This window comes from Aythya fuligula, chromosome 1 (assembly GCF_009819795.1).
Source record: "Aythya fuligula isolate bAytFul2 chromosome 1, bAytFul2.pri, whole genome shotgun sequence".
Classification (NCBI taxonomy): Eukaryota; Metazoa; Chordata; class Aves; order Anseriformes; family Anatidae; genus Aythya; species Aythya fuligula.
Window position 1 is genome coordinate 120,588,012 of NC_045559.1, and position 14,697 is coordinate 120,602,708.

Sequence of the window (14,697 nt, forward strand, 5' to 3'; positions counted from 1 at the left end):
TAACTAACTGCTTGGAGCTATTCTCCTGAACATGAATGGGGTATATATGTGAGATACGTGGGTTTGTGCAGACACATATATACATGATATCATTTTTTTTTTCTTGGACAACCTTATGCCATTCAGTTGTGTATTTCTCTTACAGAAGGTCAGCTGTATTATCTTTCTTTTGTCTACAGCAGCTCTGCTTCAAACAAAAGCACGAGTCTGACATATAAATCAGAAATTATATGCCTCTCCATACGCTACTAGTTCTCAACATTAAGGAATATGCCATTTATCAATTCTAAAGTGAATAAATGCATTTACTCTATTTTTGATGTTTAGAAAATTGATCTATTTGTTTTATATATATATATATATATATATATATATATACACACACAATTTCAATATATGTAGGCACATTACTTTTCATTTATTTACTTTACCATGTCAAACACAGTAAGTACTTCTTGGGCTGATGAGATTAGCTGATATTCAGACTTACTGAGAAGAAGGCTAGTTAACTTGACTGAATGAGTGCAGCCTGGCAGATGTTAACATTTAATTACATTTTTCCCTGCTCATTAAAATTTTAGTTGTGGATGTGTTTTTGTGATGAGGATGCCTCTATTATATTCAAGGGATATAATTTGAGAAGATTTGGAGATATTTGATAGTTTTATCCCCTGATGTATCTTATAGTCAGTTTAATAACATTGAAAACCTTACTTATCCATGGCCTGAGAATATAAAACCAAGATTTAGGTAGAATAAGGAACACTGAGTGCAAGATATGCTGGGAAAGTCAAATGATGTTTGTTGAGTAATGCCACAGGTCCAGCCACCTTTTGCTCTTGGTGATAGAATGCTGCCAAGGGAGGAAACATTTTCCTTAGTGTGAATCATCCCAGAGACAAGGCTTCTGCCATTCTCATTTTGGTTTAAGTATTTCCTCTAGTTTGCTAGTAAGCCACATTTCTCAGGACACATGGATTCAAGTTACTAGTAATAAAGAGGCCTTACGGAACATTCCTTTTCCTCTTTTGGCAGAGTAATTTGTTTTAGCATTTACAGCTACAGAGCTTTAGGAACCTAGGTTATTTTTGTTTGCTTGTTTGTATGCAATTATTTCAGAGCATTGATGTCAGATTTTCATAAGGATTTTGATTTCAGTGATTTACAAAATAGTAAATACAGCCTGATTTCTTTAATTGGTTATAAAATGACAACCACGTTTTGTCACAGAGACATTCAGATTTTGTCATAAAAATATTTATTTATTTATTTGTAAGTATTTCTGGATTTTGTTGGATAAAATGATTATTTTTTTTAATTACCCTATCATTTAATCATAGTGTTACTACTAATATACCAGTATACTCTGTTGTGCCCATGGTTCAAATATACAGAATTTGAATCAATTTTAATCCCATCCCTGGAAGAGTTCTAGGCCAGGTTGAATGGGACAATGGGGCCTTCAGCAACCTGATCTAGTGGGAAGTGGAATTAGATGATCTTTAAGGTCTTGCTTTCAACCCAAACCATTCTATGATTCTACGAAATTCATTATTAGAGATTTCCAAAATATATTAACTAGATATGAGATTGTCTGAGTCTTTTATGTGTTTGATTTGTTTTGTTACTGTAAGAGAGAGAAAAAAAAAGTGTTAAAATCCTCCATTAGTAGAATCAGAAGAATTCATAAATGCTGAATAAAAAGGAATCAGTACATGTAGTTTATGCAGATATTTTTGAAGTTTCTTTTTTAAGAAAAATGAGGAGCCACAGAGTTAGAAGTTAAGTTGATGAATGTATAAGATGTACATTAGAAGGCTGGGGAGAGCTTCAGTTCAGCTCAGACTGTCTATGAAGACTGTTAAACTAAAAATAGCTTTTGCAGTCTAAATGCTTCTGCCTAGTCTTCTGCCTAGGCTAGCTCATGCTTCTGTGATGCAACTTTATTGTATGTGAAATTTCTGCATAGAAGAAAGTTTCTAGTAGGATAACCACCAAAAGCTTCATGAAAACTACCATTATTTGATGCAGTTATTAAATGTTGGGAAAGGAAAGAGTGTGCAGTAAATTGAGAACAAAAATGAACACAACGATTTAGTTTGGTTAAAAACTAAAAGGAATTAACTTTCTAAAAAATGCAGCTAAATAATGATGCAGAGCAATGACAGGAAAAATGGTGATATGTAAGATTGGTGAACTGAATTATAGGTTCAGAATATTTTCTCCACGCTTAATTGTCCAGAAGGCAACTTGTGTTCTGCAATAAGAGTCAGAATATGGTATTCAGAATGTAACAGTTTCTCAATAAGTAGTACAGCTTTGCTGTGTTTAATTTTAAAAGTATATTAAATCATTTGAAAGTATAGAAAATAACCAGTAAAGATTCTGAGAAGTTAAAAATAGAGGTCAGAGCCACGTAAACAAGATGTACATGAGAAGAAACTAAATTGTGTATGGAGACAACAATAATTGGTGACAAGGAGCGTAGTGGAAAAAAAGGTGTGGGAGGTCATTCTTCAAACTTTTTTTTTTTTTTTTTATAATAGTGACATAATGGGGTATTTGTTTATACTATGAGTAATATATTGTTTATGAAAGGAAATAGATTTTGAATTACTTGATATCATTTTTTTTTTATACTGCATTGTTACAGAAGTTGTGTTGATATTCCCTATATAATACACAAAGATTTGAAATTACCATATATTTCAATCAACAGGGCTGCAATTTCCTTTGCTGAATGTCTCTCTTGCATTTCTGCTGTTTCATTGCTATAGATCTCAAGAAACATATTTATTACATTCTGGAAAACATGAATAGAGAGGAAAAACAAAACCAAAAACAAACAAAACAACACAACATTGCTTTTCAAGTTTAACCAAAAACCTTCACTAGGTATAGTGTTTTTAACTGTCATTTCTCAGGGACGTGAAATTTGACACATTGTAAATTTTGTGCCATATTATGCTTTTTACCATCAAAATGAAATTAATGTCCAATTTATTATCACCTCCACAAAATCATTATTTTCATAATCTCTATTAAAGATCAGCACCTTGCAGTTTAGTAAGGTCTCCCACAGCTCCCAGCAATAATCTAATTATATGTGCACAATATAGTTACAAAACCTCAGCATGCTCCATCTGGATTTATGGGACTCAGGCTTTTTTTCCTGGTGTTTGCTTCAGGGTGTGGTTTTTGAGTAGGGGAGTAAATGGAAGTGAAAGGTCAGGACATGTAAATACTGACATTCCAAACTTCGGAGTTTTTGACTTTTCTGCATTAGGAATATGTGGAATCCTAAGCTTTTATTTTTTTAACTAAATACTTATATATATATTTTTTTTTTGGTCAGCTACATGATATATATAAACATAGATTCCTTGGTCCATTACTTAAATTCCTATGCCAGAAAAATAACATTTGTAGGTACTTAATAATAAATCATAAATGTCTTACTGTCTGAATATCGTGTTATATGAGTCAGAGAGAAAACACATGACAGAAGACAACGTATCCAAACAAAAAGAAAGTAATTCAAATAGTACAGAATTTCATTGCTTTGGGAATAACAGTAATGTGAAAAAATCTGCTGTCACTGTAAACCTTTAACTTTTGACTTACTAGCAATCTATGTCTTGTCATAGTATTTTTTAAAAAAATGCTACTTTTTTGAGTAGTACCTGTTGAAGTTGTTTCCATATCTCTTTAAGCGTATTAACATTTAAATTGACATTTTATATCCTTTCTGAACATTATCATAATTTTCAGGTTTTGAACACCTTTTTCATACTTAATTCTGTTTTTTACTGAAATATATTACCTGAGTTCAATTACTGTTCTTCACTGTTTGCTACTGATTCTTTTATTATCAACTTTGTGCAAAAAGCATGCAAGTTAACATGTTTAGAGCTGGTAAGTTTTCCCAAAGTTCATACGTTGGAATAATGACTAGAAATAGTAGGTAGTGGGTTCCTCACACCTCTGTCTATTTACACTTTAATTTATTTTGTGCATCTAACTTAATTCGTATTTACTTTCACTGTGCTTTAAGTATAGCACTGTTTATTTCATGATTGACTTCATTCAGGAATTTTAGAATATTTAAAATTAAAATAATATGTATCAATAAAAGTGTGTAAAATATTTTAAAAATGAATTCCATTAAAATGGAGAAAAGAAAAAAGAAAATATTTTTAACATACAAAACATGGATGGTCCAGTGAGCATTATATATAAAGTTCAAGTGTCATTATTTCTGAAACAGAGAATGCATAAAAGAATACACCCCCACAGTTTCTATTTGATAATACTAGAAATACTTACAGATAAAGTAAAACCTTGGTGTCAAGTTTTCATAATTAAAAATAACCTTTAAACTACATTTAAATTGTTAATAATTTGTGATTCATAAGACTCTTTCTTTTTATCATAGAATATAAAAGAACCTTTTAAAAATGCATTAATTGGAAGCTTGTAACATTGAGAATATTATAAACAGAGACAATCAAATTTTTACAAAACTGAGCACTTTTTTTCTAGCTGTAAAAGGTGCTGCTAGAAGAATGTGCTCTGGACTTCAGCTTGTACAGTTAAGCAAGATATTTCAAGATCAGACCTCTAGTTCATTCTTTTAGTACAATGTTGATATATAAGTGGGGTACTTGTCCTTCAGAATAGGTAAACAGAAGAACACTGAAGAAGCGTTATTTTATTATTATTATTATTATTATTATTATTATTATTTTTAATTATACTTAAAACAGATGAAAGCTGTTTCTTTGGGAGAAACTAAGGAAAGACAATTCTGTTCTTCATTTGTATTACCAAACCCAAGCTGTATGCCTGAGACATAACTTTGAGTGGGAATACAGGAAAGGCATAACAATGTGATGGAATATGTGCTTGTAAATGCTTAGTACAGCTTTTATTTTCTTGTTGATAACTCCACTGGATGGTGTGAGCTTACACTGGATATCTGTTGTACCTCAATAACTACAGCATTCTTATCTTTTACAGCCCATAGAGATAAAACAACTATTAAAAAAAAAACAAAACAAACAAACAAAAAAAACATTCAGTGCAGACTGAATTCAGTCCATATCTGTCAGAAACCTTCTAAGAAAATGGCTGTGGGACTCTAGATAGATTCATTTGCAATAACCAGAATGGCAATGGGTTAAGGAAGATCCCATTCATACTAATGGTCTTTTTTCTTCTATTTCTTTTACATTATAACCAAATTACAAAATCTCTCCCATACTACTTCAAATCTGATGCCTGTTCTTCATTAACAAGGGAAATCCAAGTCTGATATTTTTCTGCATGATGAAATAGAGCTTTTTTTTTTTTTCTTTTTCTCCTTACTGTGAAGTAGCCCAACATCCATTGATCCCTGCCTCCTTTTGAAAGTGCTGGTAGTGTGAAAGAGCTCACACACAGACTGGTAATTTGTACCTCTCATAACTCTGTCAAATCAGCATTCTCCCTTATCTATGGGCCAAAGTTGCTGCAGAGCTGTGCACAGCAACTGAAGAATATTTCTGTGTTAAGCAAGAATTAAGACTAATTCGTCAGTTGGTCTGATAAGTTCCTAGCTGTAAGTTCTCAATATGCAATGTGAGACATATGTATTTTGGAAGAAATAAGAGACACCATAGAAGAGTTAGAGGTAATGGCATTGGAAATCTAGGGAGCTAGAAGAAATGGTTGGAGTTGAATATGACTAGATTTTTATGCAGATAGTATACCTATCTTTGTGGAGCAATTGCAGCAAGACATATGCATGCCTGTATTAGGAATTCATTAAAAAGCAGGAATGGTGAGAAATAGCTAGATACTATAACAACGTAATAAGAAGACATTAATTTTTGCACTGCTATTTGTGTATACCTATCACAAGAATCATCTGAGGCTTTTAGGGTCTCACTGGTATATCAGATGATTTGTCTAGTTTTGTCCAGATTTTTGTGAGTTTTGTTTGCACCATCCAAATTATTGTTTCAAATGCTTAAATTGTCATAGTTGTTAGCCTTTCATTATGAAGAAGTCTTAACTTTACAATCTTCAGAAAAAGGAAGTCTAACTTTATACTAGAGACATATTGATGCAGTCACCAATCCAAAGCATCTTTTTAAATTCTTTCATGCCTTGCTTCATTTTATTTATGCAGCAAGATGTATAACGGGAAGTTCAGCTTTGTAAGGAACAATGCCCAGAGCTTTTCAAAAGAATTGAGTTGATTTTAGTGAAGAAATGTTTTCGATTTGCTGAAGGAAATTACCAGATTAGACATTTCTTTCTTAACATGGATATCTTGACTAATCTGGAAGAAAGAACATTTTACTTCCAAACAGAAATACCATAGAAAGAAAAATAAAACCCCTAAAACAAGTATCACATTCCTTGTGGCACTGAGGCCAGAGGACACCTGGAAGAAACAGAAATTAAAAGTTTTAAAGAATGAATGGTTAACATGCATTTCAGAAGCATTCATTTTGCTTGAGTTTCCTTTCTGGTTATACTATGTTGTATGTTACCAGGACTGTAACATTGTATCAATATGACAGCTGTATAAATTAGTTGTATAAAAGGCATGCTTTTCCTTCAAAACCAGCAGCTGTTTCTCTGGCTTTAGTATTTACAACATGAGGTTGAAAGGCAAGCTTATGCAACTTGTGTTTTTTGGTGGATCCAAAATATATTTGTGTCTTCTTCCTGGTAAAGAACAAGAAAATCATAGAAGTACCAAACTGTGCTTTTGTTCATGGTAGACTGTAATGTATCATGAAATCCTCTGCTTAAGGACTTCATTACATACATATGGATTCACAAGAAGAAAGTCTCCGGTATGACTTCTTGTTACATTTAATACCTTATAGTGAAGTCAGTACAGAGTTTATGACAATAAACTCAGCATTGAGTTTTCCAACAAATTCAGTAATTCAAATGATTTTAAAAGATTTAGTAGAAAGAGAGCTGTTGAACTAGCTCACAAAATGCACAACATATTTAAATATTGTTTATCAAGGAAAAAATAATGAAAATCTGTGTAATTCAGCCATGGTAGTGAGCGGACTGATAGTTGGCTAATGAATGGCCATTGACAAAGTATGAAGATTTGAATGTTTTCACACACTTTAAAGATGTTAAGGGCCCCAAGTAAATTCAGTTTTTCTTCCTTGGTTTTCCAACAGAGGGCATTATGCATTTATGAAGGAATACTGTTGACTATTTTGTCTTACTCTGAAACACAAAGAACTGAGTATTAATAGGAATAAAGGACTAAGTAAAGAATTGCAAATATTGGGTTGTGAATATCCAGCAAAAGGCAAAAACAGTGATAAGCTACTTTTCTCATGCTGTAACTTTGACTTCTGTGTAATATCTGCTGAAACAAGTACAAAAGAGGAACCTAAACAGCAAATAATTAAAAAACACTCTTAAACATAAGCCTGTAAAATGGGACTTTGTTTCTTAAGAAGAAATGGGGTTAAAACAGTTGTAACCTTGTTGTAGGGGAATTAAAGAGTGACTGAATTAACAGTACTTTGCTTCCCCTCCAGCCATCACCTTTCTCAGCTATAGTTAATTATGTCTTCAAAGAAAGGATGGGCATTACTACCTGGTTGTATTGTAACATTGTTATTATTTTCCAGGCTGCTGCTTAATGTACATTTTCCTCCCCTTTCTTTTGCTTATGAACAATGTTGTTGGTTTTTTTTTACAGCTGATGTTTTGTTTTCCTTTTTAAAATCTTGATATTACAGAACATTAAAGATCGCCTGGGGAGACTGCAGGGTCATATAGATATTATTCACAGCAAGAAGATACCAGCTTTGCAAAGTGCTACACCAAGGGAAGCAGCAAATATACAAGACAAGCTGACTCAGCTTAATTTCCAATGGGAGAAAGTTAACAAGATGTACAGGGACCGACAGGCGTAAGTACCTTCTAAAAATTGTTATTTCTGATGACATCCTTTAGTTTTTGTTTTACTATTGGTGACTGTTTCCTACTCTCCTTCTTGTGGAAATACCTTTTAAAGCTGTAAACCATACATTCTCCTAACTGAAAATAGAAAGTATATGGAAATTTGCTATTTATTTCATAAGCATTTTTGTAAAATTGAAAATATATTGACCAACTATCATTAGCATTGGATGAAAACCTGACAGGGTATTGCTTATATATTTCTATGTCACTAAAATGATATATACCTTTACTCTGAGTTATTATTAGTTATTCTAATGTACTTGTACACAGCATTATTGATATAAACATCTTAACCTGTGATAGGAGTATCTGAGTAAAATCCCTTGTAATTATAAAGGATTTACTAATTCCAGGAACAGTTCTCACTTTATATCTAAGAAGCATAGTTAGAATTATTAGCAGCTCTAAATCCAGTGTCATCTTTTTATAAATCTCTCTGTATATTAGAAGTCATACAGTAAGTCAAGAGAATGAAGAGAAATATAGAAAGGTATTAAAAGGATAATAAATTTGTGATCTCATGGTACACATGGTACTTATTTTTTTCTCTTAGTATATTCTATGTATACTTGTAATCTGGGAATTGCATTCTGATGCAAATTGAATGAAACCTGTTTTGTTGGTTGTGGCTCATTAGTAACATAACAGAGACTAGCAATCCAGTCATTTATTATCAATACCCAAAGTTGAAAATTTTTGGCATCTTGCAATAAAATACCTAGGTTTATACTTTCTAGAATTGCTCTTCCAATTCTTTAATTTGATGGTATATGAGATATTAATGGCAGTGATGCAACAAAGTTTCTGATTTATGGGACGTGCTTTATTGTTTTTGTTGGTGGTGGAAGGTTGTTCTTTTGTGGTATGAGTTATTTGAGAGTTAACAAATAAGTTTACTGTAAATAAAAGGTTATAGTTTAAAACATTTATTGAATTATCACAAAAAGTCCATGACAATTCTGAGAATGTAAACTATTAATGTGATAGTGAAAATATGTATATATGGAAGAATAGTCCTATTCATTGAAATTGTCAGTTCATTGGAATTTTACAAGATTGGATCTTCAGACATAGCTAAATTTTGAGATTCTAATATGCATTTAACTCTTTTTGAAGTATATATAATATATTATATTGTTCTAGTGTGGTAAGAGAAGTTCTTCTGTTTGTCATGATGACATATACAAAAATGAAGAATAAGTCAGAAGCAAAGTCTGGAGCCAAGCTGCTGTCATGATTTTGGCTGGGATTGAGTTAATTTTCTTTGTAAAGGCTCTCATGAAACTGTGGTTTGGATTTTTGATGAAAACTGTGGTGATAGTTTTTAGTTGCTGCAGAGCAGCACTTGCACAGAGCCCAGGACTTTTCAGATCCTTGTGCTGCCCTATCAGTGAGGAGGCTAGGGGTGCACAAGAAACTGGGGAGGTCACAGCTGGGACAGTTGAGCCAGACTGGCCAAAGGGGTATCCCATGCTGTATGGTATCGTGCTCAGAAATAAAAGCTGGGGTAAAGGAGGAAGAGGGGACATTCAGAGTGATGCCATCTGTCTTCCCAGTAAACCACTACATATGATGTGCCCTGCTTTCCTGGACATGGCTGAACACCAGCCTGCTAATGGGAAGTAGTGAATGAATTCCCTGTTTTGTTTTGCTTGGCTATGTTTTTTGCTTTACCTGGTAAACTGTCTTTATCTCAAACCATGAGTTCTTGCACTTTTCCCTCTCCAATTCTTTCCCCCATCCCATCTGGGGTGAGTCAGAGCTATCTGGTATTTAGCTGCCTGCCTGGGCTAAACCACAAGAGCTGCTCTCACAGATAATAAAAACTGGGGATATTTGGTGTTGCGTTTTTTCCAGAGGTGGCTTTGACCAAACTTCTAGTTATTGGAATCAATAACTTAGAGACCAAGCTGTGAGAAACCTTCAGAATTTCCCCACGTGCATTTTCTTCCACTGATGCATAGCAAGGATGTACTCTTAGCTGAAAGCTTGGTCCCCCAACACTGACAGTTTATCCCTTATTTGGACTACAGTGATATTTAGCCAGCTGCAGAAAGTATTTGGAGGTAAAATGAACTAATGTTTGTCAAATATTTTGAAATCTTCAGGTAAAGGTACTAGAGAAGTATAAAATATGATTTTTCTTCCATCTGGAGTTTGCCTGGGGGTGCATTCCTCTTTTAGTATGATTGGCACCAACTCAAGGTGATAAGCTTTGACTGCTGTCTGGAATCACACACTTTTTGTTTTCTTTTAAATATTTCAGTTGTGGTGTCAGTTTTACTGTGTCACTGTTTACTTGGTTTTGTTTGAACTCTGAGATGGTCCCTGTAGCTTCTGCAGTTTTGTGAGGTGCACACAAAATGGACTGCACACAAATGCTTGGGAGGAGATGAAAGAAGACAATACAGCCTTCAGCATTTTGCTTCTAGCTGTTTGTATCCGTGAGGGATGAAACCATCAGTGTAAGTCTTCCATTGAGACATCGATGAACCTGTGTTTATGAGAAGCATTACTGATGATGATGTTTTAAGACAGTTTTGGAAGTATTATTGGAACACTCTCTTGCTTTCAAGGGAGTGTTAGAGAAAGTATGTGTTATATGTTTGAAAGAATCCAGAAAGAAATTTACTATTATTTTTTCATTTATGAATATTGGATTTAGGTAATTAAAAGGTTGTAATAAGTAATTATTAGGAAATTATTATTTAAGTAAATGCAGAGACAATGATCTCTATGATAGGTGGAACACAGAAGAGCTTTCATTACCTTCACAGTTATTAGCAGAGAGCTTACTCTAAATCTCATAGAAATAAATAGAAACATTCATGTTGAATTCCCATTAAAGTTCATATTTTATAAATAAAGTTACTGCTATTCTAGTATCACTTCAGTAAGTTTCAGTAAGATACTTTCAGTAAGTCTCCCTGAGCTGAGATTGCAGTGTACAACTTCGGAGAATATATTGTCATTTTCCATTACAACCGTATGTAAGCAAGCAAAACTTTAACAAAATCTCTTTCTTCATTTATTTTCAATATAGTTTTGTCATGTATAGGATAACTTCTGACTATTTTTCAGTAATATTTTTATTGTATAGGCTAGATTAGCATGTAGTGGCTGATGTATGAATTCACTACATAGTTACTAGAAAAAAATCACTGGAGCTAAAATGTCTGCTCTTAATGTAGCATTGAAAAGGAATATGTTCACTTCTGAAGTTGACAGCAATAGAGGCTGATGTTGTCCACTCCGAACATCCTGGCACCAGACCCAAGAGGAGAAATTCAGTTAAAATCTAATATCTGAGTAAGTCTTGTTTAATAGTGATTGCAAATAGGTGGATCAAAGGAAAAACATTTCTGTAGGGATTTTTTTTTTATTATTTTTAATAAATTTGTATATTAGACATAGGCAGAACTGAAAATTAATTTTTAAGTGTTTGTGCGCTACTTAGAAGTCATGAATACTCTATACAAACAGTTGAAAAAAATCTAAGGTCAATTCTGAGGAAATTACACATTACTTTGTAGAAATTGGACATGTGTAAATCAGGTGCTCTTTAGGACTTCAGGTGGAATGGAAAGAAGGGTTTGTACACTGCCATCTCACATGTTACTAAAAGCCTTAGAAGCTTATATTAAAGCACAGATTGTTTATTTGGCAAAGAAAATAAAGATGAAGTAATTGTTCTTTGCATTACTTTTATTTGCCTTCTCTAAAAAACACACCAAATTTTAATGCAAAGAAATATACCTCTGTCTTTATCTTTGGATATTAACCCCAATCTTCACTATTTTTTTCAGTAATAAGTTATTAATTGTAGATAACATTAAGATATTTAAAGCTTAGCTACATACTGTGTTAGCGTATTCTGGAAATCTTTCATCTTTGGTGTGAAATAGATTTCCAGGAAGTCCCAATTTATATCTAGATACTTTGTAATTAACTTTAGTGTGTTCCTTTTGCTAAGAAAACAAAATACATTTTCAATTTGTTTTACAACAGGGAGCATGCCAATTTTAATGAAATTCATTGTGATCATACATACTCAAATAGCATTACAACTCCAGTCTTCTAAAGTCTTTGAAAACCTTGCTGCTTCACATTGTCACTATAATGTTTTGCCTATATTTGAGTACTTGCTGTAAAATAACAGGAAATATTTAAATGCAAAAGTACAATAAAAAATGCTGGGATCATCCTTTCTGTGCTCTTTTAGTTGTGAAGTTGTTTGCCTTTCAGAAACATAGGATGAATGCAAATTTTTGCTTTTTTTCACAAACTCATGTACTTAAAAAATAAGTCTGCAACAGATAGCCTAGGTCTGTCATTGTTTCTTAATAGGAGGTGATTTTTTTTTTCTGTACAAATTAATTTCACAACATGATCAGTGATTGTACTTTTGACAGATGTATGGGGTGACACCATCTCATTCCAAGTGGAATTTGCTTCTTTGTTTTCAGAGTACATAGCAAACCCTGGGAAACAGCAGCAGCAGTGCCATGATTTGTTTTTTTGTGAGCCTAACTCATTTAATTTGTAACTTCAACCTGTGTACTTGAGATACTAAATTTTTATGTTTTTTTCAATAGTCACATTAAGATAATACAATCTGAATGTTATAAATGTATGTTAAAGTGCCAATAAGAATAATCATTTAGATACCGTAAGTTTTCCTGTCACTATACCTGAATTTAACAATAGTCTCCCTTCTTTTTAGCAGTTTTATCCAGTGTATTTTTGTATTAATTATTAATATTTAGGAAATCACTACAGGTTCCTTTAAATCTTCAATAACAACACACAATAACTGAAAAAAAAATTACTAAATCTATATTAGAAAATAAATGTTTTAAAGATTGTCTACATAATGTCTTGTCAACTTAACACTTTTGGAAGACCTTTTTTCTCTTGTCAGGATATTGTATTCTAAGGATATTTATTGCCACAGTCTTGTTACTGTGAACAACAGCACGTACTCTCTGAAAGTGTTCCTTTCTAACAGTTACTGGATCAATAAAGTGCAATAAACTTTTCCAGAATAGACCAACAATATATTCATTTTAAGTTATTCTATTGGTGTTGCAAATCATTCACAAAGAATATAATATCTAGAAGCACAAGGCAGAAAAAAAATGGAGAAATTCTCAAAAGATGTTAATTTAAAAGCAAAATACTTGTTTTACAGATATTGTAGACCTTAAACATTTTAAACTGTTTTCTTCTTACAGTCTTAAAGAGCCTATTATTAGTTTTCAGAAAACTATTTTTTGTCTTTTTCATGTTTTATTTAAGAATTATTTTCCAGAGCATACCTTACAGACTAGACTAATGCTCATCTAATTAATCTGAAATCTAATTAAATTTAAATGTTCTGAGAGATTTGGGGAAAGTTCATATCAGATATCCTTACAAAATGTTTTTAATTCTGAAAAGATGATAAAAGTCATATGTCAGTCTTAGTTATATCAGAAAAAAATATTTTGTAAAATGGTTTTTATTAGCTGATCATGAATCACGGAATGGCTGAGGTAGGAAGGAATCTCTGGAGGTCATCTGGTTCAACCCCACCTGCTCAAGCAGGGACACCAAGAGCAGGTTGCCCTTCTCTGACCAAGGAGAAGATCCCAAATCCATAATAATGGTGCCAAAACAGGTTGGCAGTATTATAAAAGTGACAAACAGCTAACAATATTTATAGTAACAAGAACAAACCATAAAGAAAGTTCATTTTTGGATAGCAGTGCAATTGGTAATCATTTGTGAGTTGCCTTGCAAATTAGGCGTTGATACTCAGAACTTGATAAGACCTGATGAAAAGCATTTCTTATAATATTCTTTTCATTGGCAGAGATGTAACTATTTTGTGGTCATATTTTTTAACACCTCACTGTAGCATTTGTTATAATCACTTACTAATAAATGTTGTTGAGTTGAGAGCTGATCTGATGTGTGGATCAAGATAACAGAAAAAAGAAGCACAGAGAACATCACTGGTAAGCCTCATCTTGCTCATCTATGGCATCTGAATCAGATCCCGCCTCTGCGCTCTATTAGATGAAAACGTGTAGATAGGATACTAAGACATCTGGATACAGACCAGGGACCTACTTACTGTCTGTCTCTCTTTTTAGAATAGGATAATTTTAGGATAATATCTATAAAGCATTGATGAGTGCAAAGCCAGGCAGGTTTAAAATACTGAGGAAATATAGTTGCTTAAATACAGGTTTCTAGAAATATCTTGATGCCTGAAGATATCCTGCATGGCCTCAATCTCTTACTTTGAAAGCACACAACTCATGCATCCTGTGCCAATCTTGCATGGATTTATCATTAAAATACAGCTATAAAACTATGTTTAGGCCTTAATCCCCATCTGAGTGTCCATTTACGTGTAAAAATGTTGTTATAGATCTCTTTTTCACCATGGCCATTTCTTTGTTCCTTGCCTTACCTCTGACAAAGTGAATGACAAGAATGAATGCTAACTGGATTTATTGCAGTACAGGGAAGACTGCAACTTGTTGAAAGCATAGGATTCAATATGTGCGGTAAAGCCAGGACAGGATGTCATCTTTAATGAGAGAAGAAAATTATTTCCTTTCAAATGCAAATCTCAAAATAGCCACCATGCCTTAGTTACATGAGAGGTAGGGTTTTTTTTTGGTTTGTTTGTTTGCTTGTTTTTCCCTTGCT

The 14,697-nt window shown here is 33.0% G+C and overlaps 1 protein-coding gene across 9 annotated transcripts in view; it reads left to right on the plus strand.

Annotated features, from left to right (window-relative positions):
• DMD (dystrophin) overlaps positions 1–14,697 on the plus strand; it is a 958,404-nt gene that overhangs the window by 320,039 nt on the left and 623,668 nt on the right. For all 9 annotated transcript variants that reach the window (XM_032193124.1, XM_032193145.1, XM_032193154.1 and 6 more), the window contains one exon: positions 7,770–7,942. In XM_032193124.1, the coding sequence (XP_032049015.1) occupies positions 7,770–7,942 (173 nt within the window). The remainder of the gene's footprint in view (positions 1–7,769; positions 7,943–14,697) is intronic.